The following is a 25,212-nucleotide window of genomic DNA, read 5'->3' on the forward strand; positions in this document are numbered from 1 at the left end:
TCAAAATGTCATTCTGATGACAAAATGATACCCACTTGCATCATATGAATACACTTTCAGATCAGCAGCAACACACTAGTCTACTTTATACAAAACACAGTCTTTTGTTTTCACTGTTTTTATTCAGTTCCACAGAGGGCATGTTTTCACAACAACCAAAAAATGAAATACTGAATTCAAAATCATTACATTACTGTAGTATATTTTACAGTACAGTAAATTCAGTTAAATCAAACATAAAACAAACAATACACTACTGTAAACACAGAAAAACACAATTGTGCGCAAGTGGGCTTATGGATCCTGCCGTCTGTTGGGGTCTGGCCACATGATCTCATCAACATCACAAGCAATGTCTTCTCTCGCTAAGCATCGGGGAAAATATCCCCTTGTGTGCCGAATCCATCCCTGGATTGACCTCACCTCAATGTCTCCGCAGGCCTGTTCCATTGGCTGCAGAAGAGGCATACGGGCATGTGGTTGGCGGTCATATACACCCCATCTCCAAGCGGAAAAGAATTCCTCTATAGGATTTAGAAATGGCGAGTAAGGGGGCAAGTACACAACTTCAAATTGATCATGGTTGGTGAACCAGTTCTGGACCAGAGCAGCCCGATGGAAACTAACATTATCCCAGACAACAACAAACCTGGGCTGCTCTGGTCCATCCTGTACAACTGCATCATGAAGTGCATCTAGAAATGTGATTATGTGTTGCGCATTATAGGGACCCAGTTTGGCATGATGGTTCAGTAGCCCTCGAAGACTTATGGCAGCACACAATGTGATATTTCCCCCTTTGGCCAATTATATTACGTCCCCGTCGTCTGTTTTTGCTAAGGTTGAATCCAGCCTCGTCAATGTAAATACATTCATGCGGCTGGGCAGCTCCATCCATGTCCAAGATTCTCTGTAACAAAAAATACATATTGTGGATGGCTTTACTCAAAGCGCACACCAACACTACTACACATACAGAACCGACCCACCCCACCACACAGGTACCTGTGTAGCTTTCTGAATGTATCTATGTGGTACTAATCCAGTGGTACATATTCATCTGTTACTGGACTGCACCCATTCTGTATTGTAAATGTAAAGGACTGAAACACTTACCTGTACATATTCATGTCGAAGTTCTTTGACCTTGACACTGTTCCTCTCAAATGGGACCCTGCACAATTGCTTCATGGTCATGTTGTGCTTTACCAAGATAAGTCTGATAGTGGTAATGCTTACTCGATTTATGTTGTTGAATACTTGCCTATCTGCAAGTATTTGTTGCTGTAGCTGGTGCATTGATACGGATTGCATTGTTTGCTCTGACTAGGTTCACTATGGCAAGTTCCTGCTGTTGGGTGAACAGGCGTTGGCGTCCACCCCCAGTAGGTCTTCTAGCCATTCTGTAGAAGAATGCAACCACAAATTGTTCTCGTTTGCTTCTTTTTTACAGTACTGTGTATACTCTAGATACAGTCTAAGTAGAGTAGAGAGTTGAAGACATACCTGTTTTCTAGTCGGAATGTCCTTATTATGGATGAAACTGTGAAACGGCTTAGATTAGGGTGGACTCTCTGCCCAGCTTCCCTCATAGTCAGGCCATGGTTTATGACATGGTCAACCAAAGTTGCTCTTATGTCATCCGAAATAATGGTCCTTGCATGGCCTCTTCGACCACGTCCTCCTCTCTCTCTCTGGGGCTGTTTACACCTGGCCCCTTCATGCGTTTTCTGTGATCGGATAGCTATCCGATCGTGAAAAGACCAGGTGTAAATGCCCTCCGAAACGCATTCGAGACGGATTTGAATCCGATCGCTCAAACCACTTCAGGAGGAGGTCTGGGCCGCATTCCAGACGAAACTGGACAAGTGTAAATGCATCTGGTTCTTGAAACCACATATGTAAATTTTACTCCTCCCAAAAATGCTAAACAAATAAACGTGTGAGAGCGTGTTATAGGCTATATGTCATGTTATAGTCAGATATGATGACGCTACTGCGACACACATCACCTCAGATGAGCAGCTGAGCATCTATTCATCAAGCCTAACGTGCCGAAAATTATCGCAAATCAAAGTGAAAGTAAGTCGCAGACGCTGAACACACATCTTCATTAAAAGTAAAGAAACGAAATGATCTTACCAGTTCTGTTAACGCTCTCTCTTATTGCTGTCTTTGATTTTGAAATTAGCTAATGATCAATAAAATGCAGCAATATCTGTTGCTTTCGGTGACGTGCACTCTATTAAATCTGCAGCGGGAATTGAAGATCGGATTTATATCCATTTTGCAAAAACACATTTATGTGACCAGGTGTAAATGGAATCGTTTTGATAAATCAGATAGCTATCCGATCTGAGAAAACACATGAAGTGGCCAGGTGTAAACAGCCCCTCTGTCTTCCTCTTCCTCTGCCTATAGCTCTCCCTGCCTCCATGCTTGCAAAGTTCTCAAAATGGCTTAACTTAACTTTTTGTAGCTGGCTGATTGGTGTTCAGTTTTGTAAGTATTTTCAGGTGTGTGTCTAGGTCTTTTCAATTAACCAATGTGTGTTGTATTTTGAATAGATGTGTTTTCCCAATGGTACCCTGAGATTTCATTTTTGAACTAAGTGTCTTATGTATGAAATAGTGTGTAGTGTCTAGGAGCAAGTGTGTTGCAGAAAGGAGCCAGTGTGTTACAGAATTGCAACTAAAGTGCAAAGCAGCGCTTTTGTTTATTAAAGCTGCCGTCGGCAACATTTTTTTATCATATTCAGTGAAATCGACACTATGATCCGACAGAACAACATAAATAAAGTGGTTTTAGAAAAAAGCCCGAGCTTCTAACTCCACCTGGAGCGTGTTATTTGTTTTGCAAAAATCCACAGCTCCCGGATCATCGGGTCCAATCAGCGCAGGGGGGTGTGAGATCTGACTGTCAACCACAGATCGGGCACACGCCACCCCTCGCGCACGTTACAATCACATGCACACGCCTGAAGTTCGCGGAAGTTCGCACAGTAACGAAGAGTGATGGCGGAAAATCAAGTAAAGCTCATTTAGAGTATAAATGACGTTAGCAATTGCAATCTACCGGTATATTAGCCAGGACAGCATACCTCCAAATAATCCATGGTGTTGATGGATGCTGATGAGATGGGCGCGTTCACTGAAAATCTGGTGCACACGCACTGACGAGCATGAACTCGGTGGGAGGGTATTCGTTGATAGTGGGGGAGGGCCATGAGAGTTGTAAACATTAAAAATTTTGCCTAAGTCCACTCAATCTGCCAGACTTGCCGACTGCAGCTTTAAGGTATGGTTACACTTTGTTTAAGGTATAGTAACAACAACTTGAAGTTATGTTACTTTGGTTTAAGCATGTGTCTATAGTGTTCAAGCAATGGGCAAAAACTGTAATATCTTCCCTCATGTTCTTTTCCTCTATCTTTTTATGTATTTATTTAGTTTAGTTTTCAGCTCATTGTTCTTTTCTCAGTAGTATTCTTATGACATTGAACATATTGTTAATACATTTTGTATATTGTATACAAATTTGTATGTCATAAACATGTCATCTCTGTATGTTTTACAAAAAATAAAAAAAATAAAAATAAAATAAAGTAGACTTTGAGCTGTAAGCACGTCCCAACTGGGTTCGTCACTTATTGGGGTCCCCTGGAAACATTTCCGTTGTGGTCTGTGCTATTTGCAGCACGTTTCTGTATTTGGTTGTTGTGAGTATTTGGAGCACACATGTGTTGTGAAACTGATGAAGAGGTTTTCTTAATTTGCAGGTGTTTTTCTATTTGCATGTGTTTTCAGTTGCAGCGCGTTGATCTCTCTCGGCCACCCTAATACATACATACATACATATTATAACTGTCCCAGCTGCTTAGAACTGATGAGTTACAGAAAATAAAGGGGGGATCATATTTGCAAAATACCCAGGGAAGGATATAATGTATATCAAGAATCAAACAAAGAAAAATGGAAAAAAAACAGCCAAAAGATCAGAAACTCTTTCCAAACATATATGATTATAGACAATATTTACATAAACATATGCCAAACAATAACACCAGCCAAGCAAACAATCCCAAATAGTAACCGTAGGCGATCATAAGAGGATCCTGGAGAATGAGTTAAAGGAGCACTTCACCCATTTCAACATTAATCTTTATTGAAAGTGGGTCATATATGTAGTCGAAATGTAAAAGAAATTTTAAATTTGGTGCCCTCTTGACCGAGAAAAGACAGAAAATAACTTTTGGGCGCATTTGTATGTAAGACAACAACTCCCACAATGCACCACATTGCACAGCTCCGCAAGCCACTCCCACTAATCCAGAACAGCAGCGCAAACATCACAAATCACTCTTCCGTCTACAAGGCTAACGTTAGCTGCCACCAGAGTTAGAAATTCATTTCACACAAAATGTATAGTTAGTTGGCTGTGGCGAGCAGGACGAGGGTGAGGGATGTGAGAGGACGGCGCGAGGCCGGTGGCGCGAGTGATAATGAACGACACCTGTGAGACGCACCGGTCTCTCTCGGATCTCTCACCGAGGAGCGGACGCATAAAACGAGGAGCGACGACAGTCCAGATCGAGAGAGGAACAGGCCTGATTTTATGTTGTGTTTTGTTTCTGTTGTGTGTGGCCAACAGTGAGGGGCTGCTGGCTTATACTTTTGTTTTATATTTGTTTATTTTACTATTAAAATGTTTATATGTTTGCCGGTTCCCGCCTCATTCTTCCCACAACAACGAACCCCGTTACATTGGCAAACTCATTAGTGAATTACTCCTCGTTTGTATTTCTTTCTATATATATGGTGAATTATTGCATAATACCTGGATGTTCAGTCAGAACATATGCGGTGCGAAACTAGGATGGTTCACATCACAACACAAACGTCCGTGTGCTCGTCTGATTCAGAGATTTCGTCCAGGAGAAATTGCCATCGTTGAAATTCTCTGCAGCAGACGGACTCTATCCGTGTCCGTAGCGCACAGCGAGAGCACAGGCACCAGCAGTCCGCCCAGCTTGAGCCCAACCCGTTCTCATCAATCTGCGTATAAATAACACGACTTTACACTCTCAAATTGCGTGTAATGCATACGCCAAAGTCCAATTTTGCGTGCATATGATACGCCAATCCTACCCATTAACTTCGGTGGAAAGCAGATGCGTCTAAATACCACGCATCACCTTCAACGGCAATGACGTCACCAATGACGTCACCAGCGAGGCTCAGTTCGCCCAGTTCACCTGATGCGCACATCCTCAATCAGGTAAGGAAGGGCAACAGTCCTTTTTTGTAATTAGATCACGGTGTTAACTGTATTATTTTAATTATTACAGTGTTTCTGCATTACGTTAAATAGGGCCATGTGTCAAAATTGCAGCGAATGCGTTTAAATGAGTTAGTGAACTGAACAGTGGGCCGCTCTATCTGCTTCTACTGTAAACAGACCTGTTGCAGTTTGAAATTAATAAAACCGTTTTCAATCATGTTGTGACATGGGTCTTCAGCTTTTAGACATGGCTGATGACAGCACTACAAATCAGCAGACTGAATTAGTGTTTGCTAACGGTTTTAGCTAAAGTGGTAACGTTAGCCTACGGGACCCCCCAGGGGTCAATAATGTGGACTAATCAGTGCGTATGGAATAATTCAGGCACGCGCAGACATTAGGCTTGTTTGAGATGCGCCTTGCCTCGCCTGAAATGTAGTCGAGAGTAGGCGGCTGCAGTGAGAGGAGGAGTGAAAAAAGCGCAGGCAAGCCGGACAGATCGCTCTTCTCGCAGTGGATCTGACACCTGTGAGATCAAAGGCGGATATCGCGGGATTCACACTCGTGCACGGTGTTGCTAATAAACTGGATGTATTTTAAGTTTTGTTGCTTGAATATGAAAATAAATATAATGAACAAGACACCCAAAGTACTTATTTAATTCCATTTTAAATAGGCCTATATGTTTATGAATCATTTTTTTTCTTTACAGATATGTGTTTTTATTTTTATTTTTATTTTTAAAAATTACATCACATAGATCGCACTGTCAGAGAGTTTGGGGATATCCACACATAATCTATACACATAAAACTTGATATCAGAGTTTTAAAATCAAACATTTTAAAAGAGAACAATACATCACGGTTGTTTAAACCAATGAGCATTAAGCTGTGCCGTCAGCAAGTCGTTTCCCATCATGCTTTTGATCAGCGCAGTCGGTGGAGAGCAACTGCGCGCGACTGCAGAATCCGACACGTGCGCCTTGCGGTCGCGAGAGTTTTTTGACACACGTCAGCATGACATCAGAGCAAGGCGGACCGCACTCGGACACATTTCTAACCGGCATGCATCTCGCGCTGATCACCGGTGATCGGTTCTGCGCAGATTTTGCTCATCTCAAACAAGCCTATTACTAGTTGCTTGCAGATGCATGATACTGTTAGCCTCGTGAGACCATCCTGATCTCGCGAGCTTTCAAGGTTTCACTCGCAGATCAGTCTGGATCAGTGTTGCCAACTTAGCGCCTTTGTTGCTATTTTTAGCGACTTTTCAGACCCCTTCAGCGACATGTTTTCAAAAAAGCGACTAGCGACAATTTTAGCGACTTTTTGGACAAACCTCAGTAACCTCCAAATGTTGCCAGTACTGTCCTGCGAGCGCGAGGTCTTGCTTTCTCCCTGTCGTCACTCTCTAGCTGCGTCTCCCCTGTTCAGTGAATGGCTGAGAGGAGCGCACGGCCGCTGACAGACGCGAATGAGCAGTGTTTTTCCACGGACTTATCACTTATCTGCTTTTCTTTTGTTTTATATTTAAATAATTTAGTTTGACCATTTTCATTTTATTTATTTTCTTGTGCTTATTACTTGTAACACTCACTATCACATAGCTCATCCGGTTCCCTAACTCTCTCAATTCAGATAATGTTCCACATAGGCCTATAAAAAAATGTAATCATTCACTATATTATAGCTACTCGTTCTATTGTCTGACAACAACAAAATAGGAAATGAGAACAGCTTTATTTGACATTCGGCTATATTATATTAAATAGAGCATTAATTTAGAGAGAAAACGCACTAGGCTGACAGAACGCAAGTACGACGCGATGACGTAATTAATATGCTAATTGACGTATGACGTCATCTAGCGACATTTAGCGACTTTTAGGGAAGGCGTTAGCTACTTTCCTTTGAAAATAGTTGGCAACACTGGTCTGGATACTTTCCGTTAAAGAAAATTTGGGAGCAGTTCACCAAACGAACGTCCAATCAGCGTTGGCTTTGAGGCGGGTTGAGGTGTGACGCAACGAGAAGCGCGACAGTTCAGTCTAAAGAACATGTCGGCTTCAGCGGATGAAACTAGCATCAGCGTGGCTATCGAGCAAGTTTTATCGGAATTACAGAGTATTTCTTCACTGAAAGAAGAGCAAAACACTGCTCTGGAGGCTTTTCTCAGAGGAAAAGATACGCTCTGTTAGTACGTCATATGCTTCGTTGATCTGATTGGTTGATTTGGCCCGTCTATCACCAACATAGGCCAATCAGCTAACCAGTATTTTCGCCCCTTACCAAAACTACTTCAACGGAAGGTTTCCAGATGGATATGCGGAGCAAATCCATCTGGCGGAGTCAGGTTATGATACTGTAGGGTTGGATTAGACTCCTATCCCCAAGATATTTGATTTCTAATGTCATCATATATAGTGCATTTTACCTAAATTGCACATTGTTGGTTTGATTGCTTCTATTGCTCTCTTGATTTGTAAGTGGCATTGGATAAAAGCATCTGCTAAATGATTAAATGTAAAGGAAAATTAAGCCAGATTTAGACTAGACCCTTTGTCTCCTGCTGAAAAACTGTAGCTGCTTACAAAAAAAAAAAAAAAAAACATGAATCTGTAGTTGATGATAATAGCTAATATGTTAGGTGACATCATTGTAGCCTTGGTAAAATAAACAATTGAATACAGAAATATCATTATAGTTACAACCAAAGGTTGTTATGAAAATCTGCATTATCCTGCAAATAGTCAGACTCCACTATCCTCTACCGGAAAATGTAACATTTTAACCTTTACCCTCATATCACTGATGTGATCCAAACTTTCCATTCAATTATAATAGTCAGCAAGTTTGAGTTGCAGGCAGATCTCAGATCTAACTGACACCTTTATTTTTTGTTTAAGTACAATGTCAAGAGGAAATAAGAACAAACTAGAAGCTGTTCTTCAGCTCGGGGATGCATTTGTTGAAGAGATACAGGCAAGTTTCATTCTTGTTATACACAAATTGATAATACCTAGAATATCAAAATCGACTGCTGGCGGTAGATCCTTTTCCTACTTAGCACCAAAACTCTGGAACAGTCTTCCTACCATTGTCCGGGAAGCAGACACACTCTGTCAGTTCAAAGCTAGACAAAAAACACATCTCTTTGGCCTAGCATACACATAACACATTATCGAGTTCTATAATTCAATGTTAGGCTGCATAGATTAGGTCAGCCGGAACTGGGAACACTTCCCTTAAATCCAGATGTACTCGTTACATCATAAGAAGGATGGCATCTACGCTAATATTAGTGTCTTTGTTTATCCCGAGGTTTACCGCAGCCTGCCGGATCCAGGTCGTGTCCAGATCTGATGAAGGACCTTTGCCTGAACCCGATGACAACGCAGTGCTGAAGTGTCAACTAGCCTCTCCCTATGGAGGATCCAAACCAAACCAATCTCTGTTACCTTAAATTATATTAAGTTTATCTCTGTAAAGCTGCTTTGAAACAATCTACATTGTTAAAAGCACTATATAAATGAGGATGACTTGACTTGACAAATGTGTAATTAATTAACTCCAGTTTCACCCATCTACTTTTCATTACATGTGCATAAAGAAACGTAACACAGAGTTACAAACTCAGAAGGCTGAAGTCACAGGACAGTCTAAAGTGACCTGGTGGAAGAGGGACCGTGATGGGCAGCGTGTGACCACCAGCAAACGAAGGAAAAAAGGTTCATCTGCTGGTTAGTGTACATCTTATCAAATTTATGTCAAATACTTTAAATGGAGAGTGATGATGTGTGATTTAGAGAAGGTGCTGGTTTGATAATGCTGTTGTTACTCAATATTCTATGCTTGCACATTCATAATGTAAATTACATTATAATGCCAAATACATTTAGGTTTGATAGTTTCCATGTTGCAAGTTTGCCAAAGGTTTCAGTTTTTTTTTTTTTTGTACATCTGGCAAAGAGTTTGAAAGAATTATACTCTAATAAGAATTCTAATGTGGTTTGTTATTTTTACTTCCAAAAAGTTGGTACCGGTACTTCTCCATGTGCTAGTTCCACCATCACAACTTCATGTACTAGCTACCAAGATCCTGGTAAGTAGAAAAACAACTTTAAAAACACGTTTAATAATATGGTATGCTTCAAATGAAAACAAGGAGTTACGTTAAAAGGGAGCCTCATTATACCTGCACTTTTGCTATGTTTAGTAACTAGTCATCTAACGATGTTCCTTTTCTAAATGCCTCAAATATTAAACTTACCACAATTTGGTGCATCGAGCCAAATTGTCAACATGACAGAAATAGGAACACTTTAGACAATAGCATCACTGTTTCTCAGCAAAAACACATGGTGGTTGTTTCACGAGTTTACATGTTAATGAAATCAGATGTAATATTATAATGCGTATTTGGCTTGCTGTCCGGGGGGAGGGCTCCGAGCTCAGAATTCGGCCCGACCCCAGAGTACTCCCCCCATAACTTTAGAGATCATAGGTAACTATGAGCGGACCCAGCCGAATGTGGGGTGAAGGGGTGGTGGTGGGATGCTGAGAAATTAGTCATGAGACAGGAGGTAAGGGAAGGCTTTATTTATACTGGCTTCTTCTTGCGCTGATTGGATGATTACCTGAACATGCTCCTCCCGAACTTTGTTTACATAAAACTTCATTTCACGAGTTTACATGTTAATGAAATCAGATGTAATATTATAATGCGTATTTGGCTTGCTGTCCGGGGGGAGGGCTCCGAGCTCAGAATTCGGCCCGACCCCAGAGTACTCCCCAAAATGCCAGATAAACGAAGGACAGCGAGCGTAGAATTTAACCCCCCAAAAAGTGAAGGGTATGTATTTACCAAGGAACGAGCTTGCCTGTTCGACTGGGAAGGCTCTCGCAACGACCGACGGGAACTTGGATGCTCACGGCATCGGACGGATAAGCCCATTCTGCAGTTGAACTGACAGCTCGCTGACGCAAGAATTATGCGAGCGTGAATTTGTGGACGAGTTTAACCGTTCACCCGGGAGGGCTCTCGCAGCGTCCGACGGGAACTTATATGCTCACGGCATCGGACGGGTAAGCCTCGCCAGGTTGGACGGAGGGCGGCCGCTGGACTCGGTCGGGAGGGCTCGACCGGCGCTTCGAAGGGGGGCTGGGGCACGGGAAAGACCCCTCACGTCCCGACGAATGGGGAGCCCGCCTGGCGACACGAGCGCGGTCGTCCGGCGACGACTAAAACGGGCAGACTCTCACTGCAATTCGAACGGGAGGTTCAACCAGCGTTTGGAAGGGGGACGGAACCCGGCCTTCGAACGGGTGAGTCATCGCTGCGTGCGAACGGGGGAGTCTGCATATGATTGAAAAACGTACACTATGAATATTAAGCGAGCGTGCAAGCGGCGAGCCCAGATGTAATCGGAAGGTTTGGTGTAAACGGATGTAACTGAAATGAGGCGCAGCAGGTGATAATTATCATTAATTAATTAGTTAGGGCTTGGTGAGCATTTCTGATGAAAAACCGGCTAGACCTAATATAGGTTTTGAAGGCATTCGATGACCAGCGACCGAGGGTTTTGATTTGTTGTTGGGAGAGACCTTTTTGAGCGGCTGTGGTAGCTGCTCCGATGCGGAATGAGTGGCTAGAGAAATGCTCTGCTGAGACGCCGGATTTGATGAGGACTGCTTTAAGATGCTTTTGGAACCAGAATCTCGTCGCTGGATGATTGGAGTCGTTAGTGAAAAGAGGGTCGAGTGGGGATTTGGACGAGGAACGTTTATACTGCAGGTAATTAAAAAGCGCATGGTACGGTTGGATGGGAGTTTGTAGATTGAAAATATAAACGAAGTGACCTCTTTTATCTCTGTCCGTTTTGCTTTGTTTAATGAAAAATGATATGGTTTCATTATCTACGATCTGGAGGTCTGAAATGGAGGGATGGATATTTGGGTCGAATAAGGAAGTAATGGTCAGTTCGGAACAGCGGAGGAAACCGAAGAATGCTAGGATGAACATAGCTTCTAATGTATATGCGGTGTTGATGGAGTGGTATCCAAGACGGAGTGATGAGATGCATCTGGTGAGTATATCGATTGTGATTGGTTGTCTGGTATCTGGGCGCGTGGGGCGGGATCTTTGGATTCCTTTAACTAGAAGGGACGTTTGGGAGTTATTTATTGCAGGTGTAGGTTTACCGTGGATTAATTTATGGAAGAATTGAATGCCGCTTAGATAGCTTTTAATGGATCCGGCTTGGAGACCTTTAATACTATGAAGATGAGATATGAATGAAGTAACTGTTAAAAGAGAAAATTCGGGAAACGACAGGTTGTGAGAGAGGTGGAATGATTTGAACGATTTCCATGCGGTGTAATAAGTTTGCAGGGTTCTGGGAGAGACGGCTTGGAGGATGGATTCGATGGACGTGTCCAGGAGGGATTTTAGCGGATGGTTTATGGGAAGATCAGCTGAAAATAAGGAGGTACTGGAGTTGGAGTGGGGTCTGCTTCTGGTGCCAGCATCCTGAACTTCTGAAAAGAGAAACGGGAGAGAGAGTCAGCAATTTGATTTTGAGCCCCTGGAACGTGACTTGCAGTTATTAAGAACTGGTCGCATGCGGAGATCCATATGAGGCGTCTGAGGAGTGGCATAAGCGCAGGTGAGCGAGAACGACCTTTGTTGATACAGTGTACAGTTGCTTCGTTGTCGCAATGGATTTGGATGCTTTTGGTTGACCATTCTTTCCCCCATAGGGAAGCTGCGACGACGATTGGGTAGAGCTCGAAAAGGGCAGAGGAGGCTGAAGCCTGGGGTGTGTCCAGGAGCTGAGGGGGCCAGGGAGACGCGAACCAGCGTCCTTGGTAATAGCCGCCGAAGCCGATCGAGGGAGCTGCGTCTGTGAACAGTTTGATATCGAGGGGGAGAGAGATAAAGTCGTCGTAAAAAAAAGTTAAGCCGTTCCACTGATTGAGGAAATTAATCCATAATTTTAGCTCGTTTTTTGACTCGTCAGAAAGGATGATCCGATCTTCCAGCCCATGAACAGATGAAGAGAGGGCTAGGAGATGCGCGATAAAGGGTCGGCCCTGTGGAATAATGCGCATCGCATAATTTAGGTGGCCCAGCAGCGAGAGAAGTTCGCGTTTTGAACAATCTGTGCTGTCTGTAAAATTGGATGCGATTAAAATGATGCGATCGATTTTTTCCTTAGGCAGTGAGGCCTGGAATTTTGCTGAGTCCAGATTGATGCCCAAGAACTCGATGGATGTAGTTGGACCCGATGTTTTCTCGTGGGCTAACGGAATCCCTAGTTCGGCGAAAACTTTTTTCACTATGAGGAGGTGAGCCTCGGGGATGATGTCGTGAGGTGAAATTATTAGGAAATCGTCGAGCAGATGGAGAAGTTGAGGAATTGCATAATTATTGGAAAGGATCCAACATATGGCTTCAGAGAGAGTGTCAAAGATTTTTGGGCTGCTTTTGCAGCCGAAAGTTAAGCGCACGGCGAAATAATACTTTTTCTGCCAGTTTACGCCGAATAAGTGCCATGAATCGGGGTGGATTGGCATTACTTTAAAAGCAGAGGAGATATCTACTTTTGCAAGCCATGCGCCTCGTCCAGCTATTTTAATCATGGTTATGGCTTGTTCGATATCGTGATAGTTAAGAGAATACTCTTCGAGGGGGATGAGACTATTGATGCTCGGATATGGAGAATTATGGGGGGCTGAAAGGTCGATTATCAGCCGCTTTTTTCCGGAGAATTTCCTGGTAGCCACGCCTATGGGGCTGATGCGAAATTTGTCGAACGGGGGGGCCTCGAATGGACCGATCATGAAACCGGATTCAATTTCTTTTTTAATTAGCTTATCTACTACTCCGGGCTCTGCTAAGGCGGACTGAAGGTTAGCGCAGATAATATTTTGCGTGGGATGGCTTTCTACACCGGGTTTAAAGCCTTGATTAAGACCTGTCAGTAAATAATTTGTGAAGTTGGCATCTGGGTGGTGTGATAATTCTTCGGCTAGACGGAAAACATTCACAGGAGTCGAGAGATAGTTTTTAGCATTTTTATTGACAGATTTTTTGACTGGGCATATCACGCGGGCGTGTGCGCCGCCGCAGAAATCGCAGACGTGGAGAAAACGACAGCGTTGTCTTGGGCATCTCCCTTCGTTGAAGTTCCTACAAACTTGTCTATCGGGTGCCGAGTATGGTGCTCTGATTGAAAAATCTTCTCTTGCGTGACGCGGAACGTAACTTGTGGATTTTATGGCATTCTGCTCTGGGCCGGGAGGGATCGACGGGTTAATTTGTGGGCATGCCGTGGTGGCATGGATTGTGGATCTGCAGATTGCGCAGGAGATATTTCTGCACCCAAGGAAGACTCGGTTATGGAGATCGGTGTCCAACGCTCCCCAATAGGGACACTGATTCCATTGGGAAACGCGGACGGCGCATTTTGCGGAAAACAGCTTGTGGTACGTATAAAAATGACTACCCCCGTAAGACAACGCGAGCTCCGCTATGATAGACAGATAGTCGTTCAGCTCGCGCCGTCTATGGGGAAAAGACGAGCATATGATTTCTGTATAACGGCTGAAGGCAATACAGAATTCGGCTAGTGACAATGAACGTGATGTAACCTGTGAGTTATTTTTTAGAGTGACTGAAATGTCGCCGCAGTCTACTTGGCGATTGGACTCAGCCGGAGGAAACAAGGACAGGAGAGAACCCAAATCAACATCTGCACCTGCAAGGATTTGAGCTCTGATGTTGTTCGTCACTGGAGGAGGTTCAGATGCTACTGCATTCGGAGGGGCTGGTTGAGGAGTGGCTGAGAAGAGAGAGAAAGGAGAACGCACTTGGAGAGGGTTAAAGGGATGGGAAATCGGGGCTGTGGCCGTTTGCGGAGGCATCCTCACGCGGAGATCGGCCCCCGGGTTAGGTGGAGGAGGAGGAATAGGAGGAGCATAGTGTGGAAGGGGAAAGAAATGCGCCGGTGATTGACCGGCTAACGGAGGCATCCTCACGTTAGGGTAAGCACCTGACGCTTGGGAAGGAGGAAAACTGAAAGAAGTAGAAGGGAAGAAAAACGTTTGGGGATCGTGTAAGAAAGTGGAGCTGCCGGGATCTAGAGTGTGAGGTACCACGATGGGAGGGGCTGAGGAAGGGATTTGACCTGGAGGAGATTGGCGCCCATCCGTGACTGGTTCCGGGGCGCGGCCCATGCTAGCGGAAGGTCTGTGACGCCGTGGCGCGGGGGCGGAGCCTAGCGCTGCAAGTGAGGAAGGAGGTACTGCGGGACGAGCGATCGGGGCCCGGCGAGCCTTGCTCGTTCGAGCCGAAGGAATTGGAGCTGAAACAGAAGGGTGAGAAGATTGTAAGGTGACATATAAATTAAATAATTCTGCTTTTTTCATCCTGCGGGAGAAATTTGTATCAGAATTAATTAGGGCTTGTCTTAGCCCCTTAACTGTCCACTTCCCTATGGGAGGGATGTTAGGGGAAGCTGGCAGGTGGGAAGGCGCGGAGGAAGACGATGATGAAGATGATGAGTTCCTCGCTGGCGGTGGTGAGGGGAGTCTTCGACGCCTTGGAGTATGTGGAGAGGATCTGGAGGGCCGACGTCCCCTGGTTGAGGATGGAGGCTCGATGTTGTCGTTGGCTGCTGGAGAAGGAAGGGTTGCTGGATCTGCGTTTTGCGGTTGAGATGACTCCGAGATGAAAGATTCATCGTCGGAGGGGAAGAGCTCTAACTCGGACATGACTGCACGGAGGCGGAGTCAGATGCTGAGAAATTAGTCATGAGACAGGAGGTAAGGGAAGGCTTTATTTATACTGGCTTCTTCTTGCGCTGATTGGATGATTACCTGAACATGCTCCTCCCGAACTTTGTTTACATAAAACTTCATTTAGTTTCACAATTAAGTGGGCAACACTACTGACAGCCAGCACCTACACAGAATCTTAAGGGTCATGGATTTGATTGCCCATTTCCAACTGTCCTTTCACCCTCTGCCTTCTCTGCTATCACTGGACTGTCCCTGTATTAAAAGCAATGGAAATACCTCAAAAGAAGTCAGTGGTAGTGGAATTGAAATGTTGGATTTCTAGTATGTTTTTCGTTTTCTCTCTCTCTCTCTGAAGATTTTAATATGCAGAGGCTTGAGGACCTTCTATGGGATTCAAACAGCATTGATGGGCAAGATTTTGCTCAGCAGCCATCTTTGTCCAGTTGGTGTCAAAGACAAAAAGGGGTCCAACAATGTTGGCAACAGGCGAGGCCACAAAACATTCACAACTTGTTGTCAGCTGAGAACATTGTCCAGATGAAGTGCAACCACTGTCACGTGGCAGAAGCCATCATCCGTTGCAGGGAATGTTTGCCCTCAGAGTGGTTTTGTGCAGAGTGTGATCAATTGGTACATAAACGCCACACTCTGCACAGTAGGCAGACCACCATGTATGGCTTTTATAAATACATTCCCCCAACAGAGTTTGTGAAACTCCATGATGATAAGTACATCATCTGTGAACAAGGTTGGTGTCTCTTTTTCAGTTGATTTGCTTTTTTTTTTTTATCAACACACAACATTATTAAATTATTCATTATGTTTTACAAGTACTTGCTAACAATCCAAACATTCTTTAATGTCATCCTGATTGTCATTTGCTCTTGCAGATTGTTTGCTGCCAACAGCCTATCCTCAAAATATATGCTCCTGTGACACTGGTGATGTTGCAATCTCTGTTGGTAGATCCATCATACTGGTTTGCATAAATGGTAGGATTGGGTTAAAAAATATTGTTTATCTAACATATTACTTTAGTTCGTTATTTATTTGTCTTTCATGTGATCTCAGGCCGTTATAATCTTCACGTTCCGGTGCTAACATGCAAACATTGCAATAAGCAATGGGCTCCAGAAGTCAGTGACTTTGTAAGGAATGGTTACTGGCCCGCTACCATGCAAGCACAGACACTTTTCCACCAAGATCTGTTCCATTCCTTTGAAGCTATGAAGACAACAGCTCCAGGAATGTCAGTGAAAGCCTTCACAGCAATGTTGGACCAGAGAACAAAGCGGTTTGGAAGAGTGAGTACAATTTGAAGCTGAAAGACAAATGCATTTGTTATTATAAGTAGCTGTAAGGCTGGACAGTATGGCAAAAAGGGTGTTCAAGTCCAAACAGGGTGCAAATTCAAATATACCCACATATGAAGTGGCTGTAATATTTCAGGTTACTGAAATGAACTGAACTGAAGACCATATTAGACCGCATTGCCAATTGCATCCTTTCTTGGGTTTGAAAAGGTACATTGACAAAACATAAATGGGGTGACCTTGTAGTTCATTGTCATTTAAAGCTGTTCTATAAATTGTTTTTCAGACTGGCAAAGTGAATACAGATGCTTTTCAGAGGAGCTTTCTGCAATATGTGTACTGCAACTCTGAAGAGGACCAACTTCTGGAAAAGGAGCCATTTGTCTGTCCAGCCTGTAGTCCTGAAATGGTGGCTGTTTCAGTGGATGGCAACAGAAAACTCTACAGGTTCCAGAAAGCAAACCAGTGAGTTTTGTGTACACATTAAAACCAGCCAATGTAGTTAATGTATCTACTTGCTATTAACATTATCATAATAATATAGTTCTCATTTTGTTATTTAAAACTAAGCTGTTGAATATAATATCCATGTCGTATAGTATAGTATCCATATAATATCTATTATTATAATTTATTATTATTATGTAAGACTTCTTACTACAGTGATTATCCAGAATACATTTTGTTGTAGGAGTGAAGAGCCAGGGTTCTTTGATGGAGTGTTTTTATCCCAAGACTCTGAGGTGTCCAGTTTTGTTGAGGAAGTCCGGGAGGCTGTCAAGAGTGTAAGTTTTCAATCAGGCTGAGCAGCGGGTATCTCTGGCTTATTTTATAACTAATTGGAAGTAACAACACTGTAGCCTTATTAGGTGTTCGAATGAGGGAATCTTTGATCAGGTGTTGAGATGGCACGTGATGAGTGAAGTTGCAGAGCTGGATGAAAAAAATACAACTAGATTCTAATCCAGAGAGCACAGTATATCTATAGTATTGGTTGCTGCACATACAGTATGTCTGACACAATTTCTGACAAAGTTAGACTATTGCAATTATCCTCCTGCATGCGAAATGGCAAATCATTTCAACTGGTTTGTTATACTCCAGGGAGTTGCAGATGGAAGATGGGTCAGGCAATCAAAGACAAAATCTAATCAGACTGTAATTGTTGGTGTGTTTGAGCTTGCAGCCCTGCTATTTAACTTTTTACTTTGGTAGACAGCAGGAAGAGCGATGTGTGGGGAATCCCACTGGACAGCAGCAAGAGAGACATCAAGGCAGGCCAACAAGTTGGATGAAGAAGGTGTAGAAATTGCTGTGTGCAGGCATGGATTCCTCCTCAAAGGTTGCTATTGGTCTTGATAAATTGCAATGAAAAATATTTGTAGATGAAACATCTGAAGCCTATTCTTCAGTGTGCAATGTGCTCTCTACTTAATTTTTCTTTTTTTCCAAAAGGTCTGAATATGTATAGAGGAGAAATCTTTGCATATCCAATGTTTCTCCAAAAAGAGTTCCAGGGTGCTGCATTTTTGGCCATGGATGTGACGTGCCGTTATGTGCCATACCTGGAGAAGGTGTCAGAGGCCCTGACTCATCTTCAACCTCTTCAGAAAATGAGACATTGCTTGTCCGTAATGCATGCCAAAGCCCACAATACAAAATGCGAGGTGATGCTTTTAACTACTTTTACATTTCAGAGTGATGTAGCCAACAATTAACGTAAAGTACCACAATGTATGATGTTGTGACCCAAACAACAACCCAGGAGTGTGTTTTGAGTTGTACATGAGCCCCTATGTGCTGTCCTCTACAGCTGGTGACCTTGGGATATGCATCAATATTGATCACCCTGTTGTCCACCCTGTTTAACAAGTCCACTGCTTCCTGTAGATTCTGTGGAATGCAAGGAACCAGGAAGGTGCTGGAACCACTCTTGGTGAAGAAGTAGAGCAAGTCAATAGTTTTCTCTCCAGATGTGCCCTGACCACAAAGTATATGTCCAAGTCAGGTTTGTAGGCTTCTTTGCCCCCTGTTCCCCTGCAATTGTACACATTGACATTTTACAATTTATTGTGATTTTTCTATTGTTCTTTACAGTAAGAACTGATATGCTTACTGTCCATGCTATTGGGTGGAATCAACGTAAAGAGAATGGCCTCCACATTGCCTTGTCTTCCAGATTCAAAAAGGTATGTTCCTGTATTGAAAAAGGATGGACTATTTTAAACCGTTAAATTTGAACTTAAAGTCCACCCAAAATGCATCACTTCAGCTATATGTAGTCGAATATGTCATTATATTAAATCAGACAGGAACATATACTTTTTGGTATTTTATGAAATGACTGTGTGTTGCTGTTTTGCAGACAGTAGAAAACACCCTAGATGCAACAGAGAGCCTGAAGAAGATGCAGGACCAGTTGCATTGCAGTGATGACATGCTAAAGCAGTGGGTTGTTGATGTCAAGCAGTGGGCCAGTAGCGGTAAGGGCAATGTTGTTTTATACATAAACACTGTTGGAGTAATTTGGTTGTAATGCATGTAGCTGTAGCTTAATGTTAAATTATGATGTGGGGATGGGCACTTTTTGTGTCACAAGTCTTCAAGTAGTATTTTGACTTAAAGAAAGTAAACAAATTTAGCAATGAAAACAGAATGATTGGTGCATGTTCACGCAAATCAGACCAAAATGGAACAATATTATTTGAGGTAGGAAATGACAGACCAAACACAATGTACCAGTAAAGCCCAATTTATACTTCTCCGTCAAACTCCTGCCGTAGCTACGTCGTAGGCTGTGTGTAGTGCGCGTACGGTTCGGCGTACCCTGACGCGCACCTCTCCAAAAATTTAACAACGCGTCAATTCTACGCAGACGCAAGCGCTGTGATTGGTCTGCTAGAACCTAATAACCTAAACCCTGATAGGACATAATCCCCCATCAATGACTTTCATAAAGAATGACTGTGGACTATGGACTCTCATAAACACAGACTCTTGAAAAGTGATGATAATAAAGATATCACACAGATTAGATGCCTATGACTCTTGGCCTATGTTGCTTGGTCCCTAATTGTTGCTGAAACATGCAGTCAGTGTCCAGTACGGTATGAGAAAAACATACGAGATAGATATTTCTGTCCAAATTAAACATTGTCCTAAACAATGTTTTAGCTGCTGCTGCTGTACTATGTGCAATTAAGAAAACTTAAGTGTGTTTGAAACATTTCTCTTTCTTCTTAACTTGAATTTAGGAAATGCAGCAGCCAGTTCTGTTAATGCTTGTGGTTTGCAGATCTCCATCGAAGCACTCTTTGTGAGCATTTGTCAGAAGAAGCACTACCTTTATAGACAGAATGGTATGTATTAGTTAATGTAAGTTATGCAGATGGAAGTTATATTGTTTCTGTTCATTAAATGCCATGGCAGCTCTTTTGTAATACCATTGTTTTTGCTCTTATTACAGATCGCAACAAAAGGCGTCAGAAGATTACTCAGAAGATTGCCCAAGAAAAGAAGCGCTTGCTAGATGAGATCCAGAGATACAACCAACAACCTGATGGTGATCCTGTGGACACACACTCAGTTGTGCAGAAACTTTCCAACAAAGCTGCAGAGAGCATGATCTGGCCTTGGCAGGAACAGAACACAGGTGTTGTATTAATATTTAACTTTGTTTATTTAAAATGTATCATCATCAAATTAGTTTATTAATGTATGATGTTTTCATTCCTTCAGACGGTATAGACATTCTCGTCAAGAAGAAGCTTTTTGACCAACTAATGCTGGTCTCACGACTGACAGAAGAAAAGCAGATCCTTGTGAAGGAGATGATGCAGCACTGTCAGTACCTTAAGGACTCGGTTGCAAAGGTCCAGACACTGATAGCCACCATTTCAGATTGCATAAAAACAGGAAGTAAGTGTAAATCAAACAATATGGCTTTATGCACTTTAATATTCATAGATCAAACTATTTTCAAGTGAAAAGCAATCATGCTAGTATTGGCTCAAGAACTAAGGACACATGGCCTTCAAAGATTATTTTATCCAATTATTATTTTCCAATTTGACTTTGTATTTAACATTTGTTCTAACATAAATAAGCTCTCTGATAAAATGTTTAGTGTGACGGTAATTCCATTACTCTTCATGTGTGGACTTATAGGCTATCCCAATGGATTCACAGAGGAGGCGTCCAGGGGCCTCATCAGTCTACTTAAGAGAAGACTGCATAACCTCAGATTTAAGCAGCAGACTGTAGCATGCTCATACAGAGGCATTCTCGAACCAACTCCTAGGCTGGTGGAAGAAGATGAAGGGGAAATGGAGGAAATGGACTGGCAACGTGACCTCAGCTCTGAGGATGAGGATGATGATGAGGAAGATAATGAGGCTGAGGTGGGGACTCAAGTCACTTGACTTGGGACTCAAGTCACAGTTGTAATCCCTTTTGCTTTGACCTGTACTTTGATGACTTGAAAAGATCTTCTGTCAAGACTTTAGAAACCCTGTTTTTGTAAGTGAGTTAGATTGAAAGTGACAAAGTGACTCCTCACTTGTTTGTTCCTGCAGTTATCCGTATTTTGCTACATATGCTCTCAGATTATACTTTTTTTTTATGTTACTGGAATTGTAATAATCATGGTTATGTTTGCAACTGATAATGTCTGTAAATATTTGCTGATACCTGTATATATGTGTATGGAAACAGAAATACAAATTTGATTTGTCATCAGACTGAGTTGACTTTGGCTCATCACACATCAACCCTTACAAAAAGAGAGAACTGGGAGCTTTCAGATTCAACCTGAACTACCAACATTTTGGAACATTAGAGGTCACTGACACCAGGTCACATATTAAGATAGATGTATGAAACTTACATACTGTACACTGATAGTTACTGGCAGTGTAATATACTTCAATACTGACAATGTAAAACCATTGTAGTTATTGTCTAAATATATATCATCCAATAGTTAACCAAATGTTAAACAGATGATCGGTTAGCAGGGTTGGGTCAGATTGCTTTGAATATAAACAACATGGCAAAATTAATAATCATCAGTTATGCAATTTACCTTTTAGCAACAACCCAACTTGGAATATCATTTTAAGAAGCTCAGTGATCTGAGGCCATGCAGAGTAAATGTTATGACCATATCCATCTGATTATCAACTCATCCCATGGTAGGAACAAGCCACATATAAGATGTGGAGACTGTTCATATCAGTGTCATCTTCAGAGATACATGTAGGAAACTTTATAAACAGGGATATTGAGGCTACTACATTATATAATCCAGACCATGTAGGACCATTCAGGTGGTTTGGAGGAGCTAAAGCATGCCAGAAGGGGCATATAAAATCCCAATATATGCCTCTGTGTCAATGGTACCTTCTCACCCATGCCATGGGCACTGATGCACACATATCCTAACTTTTCTGGAAATGGGGTTTGTAGTTTCTCACAGTGACAGGTTTTGGTATGAGGAAAATGTAAATAGAAACCTATTTGCCCTTTTTTGTAGAGATCAAAAAAAATCTTTACACAGAAATAAATACAGAGGATGCAACAGGGCCAATATGTGTAATGCACTCTTGTTTTTAAATACCAATTATAATGTTACAAGTACAAGAGGAGACGACTACCCATCATAGACCATGATCTTTTATTTTTATACCATCATAGCAGCATTAGCATAAATAGATATGCATATAAGCCGTGTGTGTGTACTTTTACTATCTTTGTGAGGACCAGTTTGAGTTTTAGACCATCGGAGTAAGGACCTTTTGACCGGTCCTCACTTTCTGAGAGCCTGTAAAGGTCAGTTTGAGGGTCAAGAGCTGGTTTTAGGGATCAGGTTATATTGAGAATTTGGGCGTGTTTAGGGTCAGGGTTCAGGTCAGACACTTAGTTGTGATGGGTAGGGTTAGAGTAAGGACCTAGAGATTGCATTGTGTCAATGAATGTCCTCACAAAGATAGATACAAACGTGTGTGCGTGCGTGTATGTGTGTGCCTGCATGTAAATCTGTTTACACAGTCAGAAACAAACAAAAAGCTTTATTTTATATAGGCTATTGAGCCTGCGTGCTCCCTGAAACTAGACCTGAGATGGCTTGTGTCCGTGAAATGAGAAAATTAAAACTTTGTTTTATAGCTGAACCAAATACATTGTTGGAAAGGCCGTGACCTGGAGAGTAACATATGTTAGTATGAAGATTCTACATGGCTCCTGCTTTGAAACACTGACCTTTGAAACTTCACCTCGGTGCATGTTTGAAGGCTTATAATTCAGCAGCAAAAGGGGCTACAGATATGGGACCAACTGTTATAGAGAGCTCTTGACCTGAGTATAGTCAACAACTGGGGGCAGTTAACCAAATATGGATAACATATGGGTTAATTTAATTTGACCCCATTTAACAATTAGATATTTAAAATCTGATTGCATAGATGTGTTTACCATCCCACTAAACCCCCCACTATACTCCCAACTCACTATTTACAACCTCCAATTGTAAGAAAAACACTAATGTTTTAGAAACTACAATTCCCTTATATCCACACCATGCAGCTTGATACAAATCAGCACTACAGTTGTAGTTCTTCTGGTTTGCAAAGTAGGGTTGTAAAATAGGGTTGTAAAAAGATATATCTACTGAATATATTACATATCTAGTACAGCCAAACTAGTAATTACACTGCATCTAGATGATCTATGTTAACAAATAGTAGATATGTTGGTTTATTTCAGATATTTTAGCCAAAACAGGAGTATAACGCGCAAACTCCGCCCCACAACACAATCATGCACTTCCGTAACCTTATGCTACCAATTTTTTTTTTCTTCTCATTTTCCAAGGAGCAATTATTACAAGTGATAGCCTTAACATGAACATAACGTATTGTTGAGTTATCAATTTGTTTTTCTGTGGAGAAATGTTGAAGATATCGTTAAAAAAGTGGGTGTCTGTGAAGAAAATACTTCCGGGTGGAAGCGATAGCAATTAGCAACATCAATAGCAACCACCATAGCAACGAACTAAAGATAATATGCATTCACTGAACGAAAATTATGAAAACAAAATGCAACTGGTTATTTTTAACACCAAAGCTGGCTATATACCTTGAGTACTATAAGGATTAAAATTGTACCCTTTGTTGTGCACATATATTGCACATACCTGTTCCCATAAATGTGAATGTATTATACACACATATATACACCCATTCACGGAATGAGTTACAATCAGTGGTTACAACAGACTTCTAGTTCCCAGCATGCTTTGCCTCTATGTTAAAAGACAGTAAATGTTAAAAATAAGTGTTATTTCATGTTTTGCTCAATATGAATATAAGGGATATCTATTTGTGTGTAATGTTCTATTATTTTGGTATTTAAAAGTTTTTGGGGTTACTATTGTACATGCAGTTGTGCTTGTGCTTTATAACTAGCTTGAATATGTGGGGCCAGAATGAGGTGAAAATGAAACTTTATCATAGGACAAAATGAAAGATATTTATACACCCTCAAGTACTCCCGTAACAATGTTAATTCCATGTTTTCAGAGAAGGAGAAACAACAACAAAACTCACAACAGAACTTTTATTGTGAAATATTGTAAAGTGCCAGACAATGCAAATTAGTTTTTCTGGGTGGAAGGTTGTGAAAAGGCGAACTGCACAATAAAACGATTGGCCTTTTGGATGAGAAAAGTATTGGATGCGATGAGGTCCTTCCCAACACCCAGCTCTAATGAACAAAAAATGAAACAAATTTATAAACACATACTTTTAATTTACAACATATATGTAATCAATTCTGTGCAATACAACTTTATTGTTGTCCACATGGCCCAGTTTAATGGACACAACATTTGTTTCACAACATTTGTTTTCTTTGCACCATCAGTGACAACAGTATTTTTTAGCAGACCTTCCTTTATGACACAGTCATTCCAATGTTCTCCTGCAGTTCCCAAGATGGGGTCCAGGCCTTTTGGCTGAAAGAAATGGCAAAATAAAACGTACAGAAATTATCTATTTAATTGCTGAAATAGGTTCAATATAAGGATAGCCTCTGACATGGTTTATAAACCCTGTTAGGCTTCTACATATTTCCCTGACAGAATGGGGTGGAGAAAGCAGAAGAGAATGTATATTTATATCCAAATTATATTATTGTCACTTTGTAATGACATTTTCATGTATGTTGTAGTTGTGTAGCTTAATCTCTCTGTAGGCAAAAACAGATGCCACATGTGGAGAGATCTTAGTTCATCCAAAATTAAGCAGCCCGCCTGACTTCCCAAAAAGAAATGTAACACTGGTCTAGGCGCTTTACCATGAATTGGGAGTTATTTAAGTTTATGTGTTAATCAGACAGGCTTCTTAATTAGGTTAACTGTCACTTTAAGGACAACCCATAAGTCAGTTAAACAAGAAAGCTGATGTTACCATGACGGACACGGGAGCCAATGGACCAGGACTTCTTTACAGCCCTTGGGAAGAGGGTAAAAGACAAACCAAAGTCATACTTTTATTTCATAATTAAATATTTCATTTATTTTTCCTCCTAGCCTCTAAAAATCAATCGCCATATAATTACCAAAACATCAAAGTTTTGGTTTAATATTTAGAACGCTCTAACAGCAAATTATTTAACATGTTAACTACTTTTTATTTAGACTTGTTTTTATTTATGCACCTACAGTCGAACAGAAAGTTCTCCGTATAGCTACTCACCTTTTTTTCACGTGTCTTGGACACATATTGCACTGGAAAAATCTCCAATCTGCTGTGATACTG

General features: G+C 41.7%; 2 protein-coding genes across 2 annotated transcripts; one reads left to right on the forward strand and one right to left on the reverse strand.

The window, feature by feature from the left end:
- Positions 1–11,075: 11,075 nt before the first annotated feature.
- LOC130087736 (uncharacterized) lies at positions 11,076–13,124 on the reverse strand. The gene has a single exon (XM_056254220.1). It carries the CDS (start codon positions 13,122–13,124, stop codon positions 11,742–11,744), a length of 1,383 nt encoding a protein of 460 aa, XP_056110195.1. The 3' UTR covers positions 11,076–11,741.
- Positions 13,125–15,220: 2,096 nt separating this feature from the next.
- On the forward strand, positions 15,221–21,712 carry LOC130087742 (uncharacterized). Its single transcript, XM_056254226.1, has 14 exons — positions 15,221–15,831; positions 15,974–16,075; positions 16,155–16,387; positions 16,683–16,861; positions 17,088–17,181; positions 17,612–17,738; positions 17,852–18,063; positions 18,287–18,404; positions 18,494–18,585; positions 18,762–18,879; positions 19,651–19,755; positions 19,863–20,048; positions 20,135–20,314; positions 20,564–21,712. Exons 1-14 carry the CDS (start codon positions 15,447–15,449, stop codon positions 20,815–20,817), a joined length of 2,385 nt encoding a protein of 794 aa, XP_056110201.1. The 5' UTR covers positions 15,221–15,446; the 3' UTR covers positions 20,818–21,712.
- The last annotated feature ends 3,500 nt before the right edge of the window (positions 21,713–25,212 follow it).

This window comes from Rhinichthys klamathensis, unplaced genomic scaffold (assembly GCF_029890125.1).
Source record: "Rhinichthys klamathensis goyatoka isolate OS25496 unplaced genomic scaffold, OSU_Roscu_1.1 h1tg000111l_1, whole genome shotgun sequence".
NCBI lineage: Eukaryota > Metazoa > Chordata > Actinopteri > Cypriniformes > Leuciscidae > Rhinichthys > Rhinichthys klamathensis.

What these genes read in the sequence shown, in the direction of transcription:
- LOC130087736 (XM_056254220.1), bottom strand. Translation starts at nt 13,124, where the DNA reads ATGATCGGTCCATTCGAGGCCCCCCCGTTCGACAAATTTCGCATCAGC.
- LOC130087742 (XM_056254226.1), top strand. Translation starts at nt 15,447, where the DNA reads ATGCAGAGGCTTGAGGACCTTCTATGGGATTCAAACAGCATTGATGGG. An exon ending in AGGTTCCAGAAAGCAAACCA is followed by an intron (nt 16,862 to 17,087) that starts GTGAGTTTTGTG and finishes ATTTTGTTGTAG; the next exon opens with GAGTGAAGAGCCAGGGTTCT. An exon ending in GCATGGATTCCTCCTCAAAG is followed by an intron (nt 17,739 to 17,851) that starts GTTGCTATTGGT and finishes TTTTTCCAAAAG; the next exon opens with GTCTGAATATGTATAGAGGA.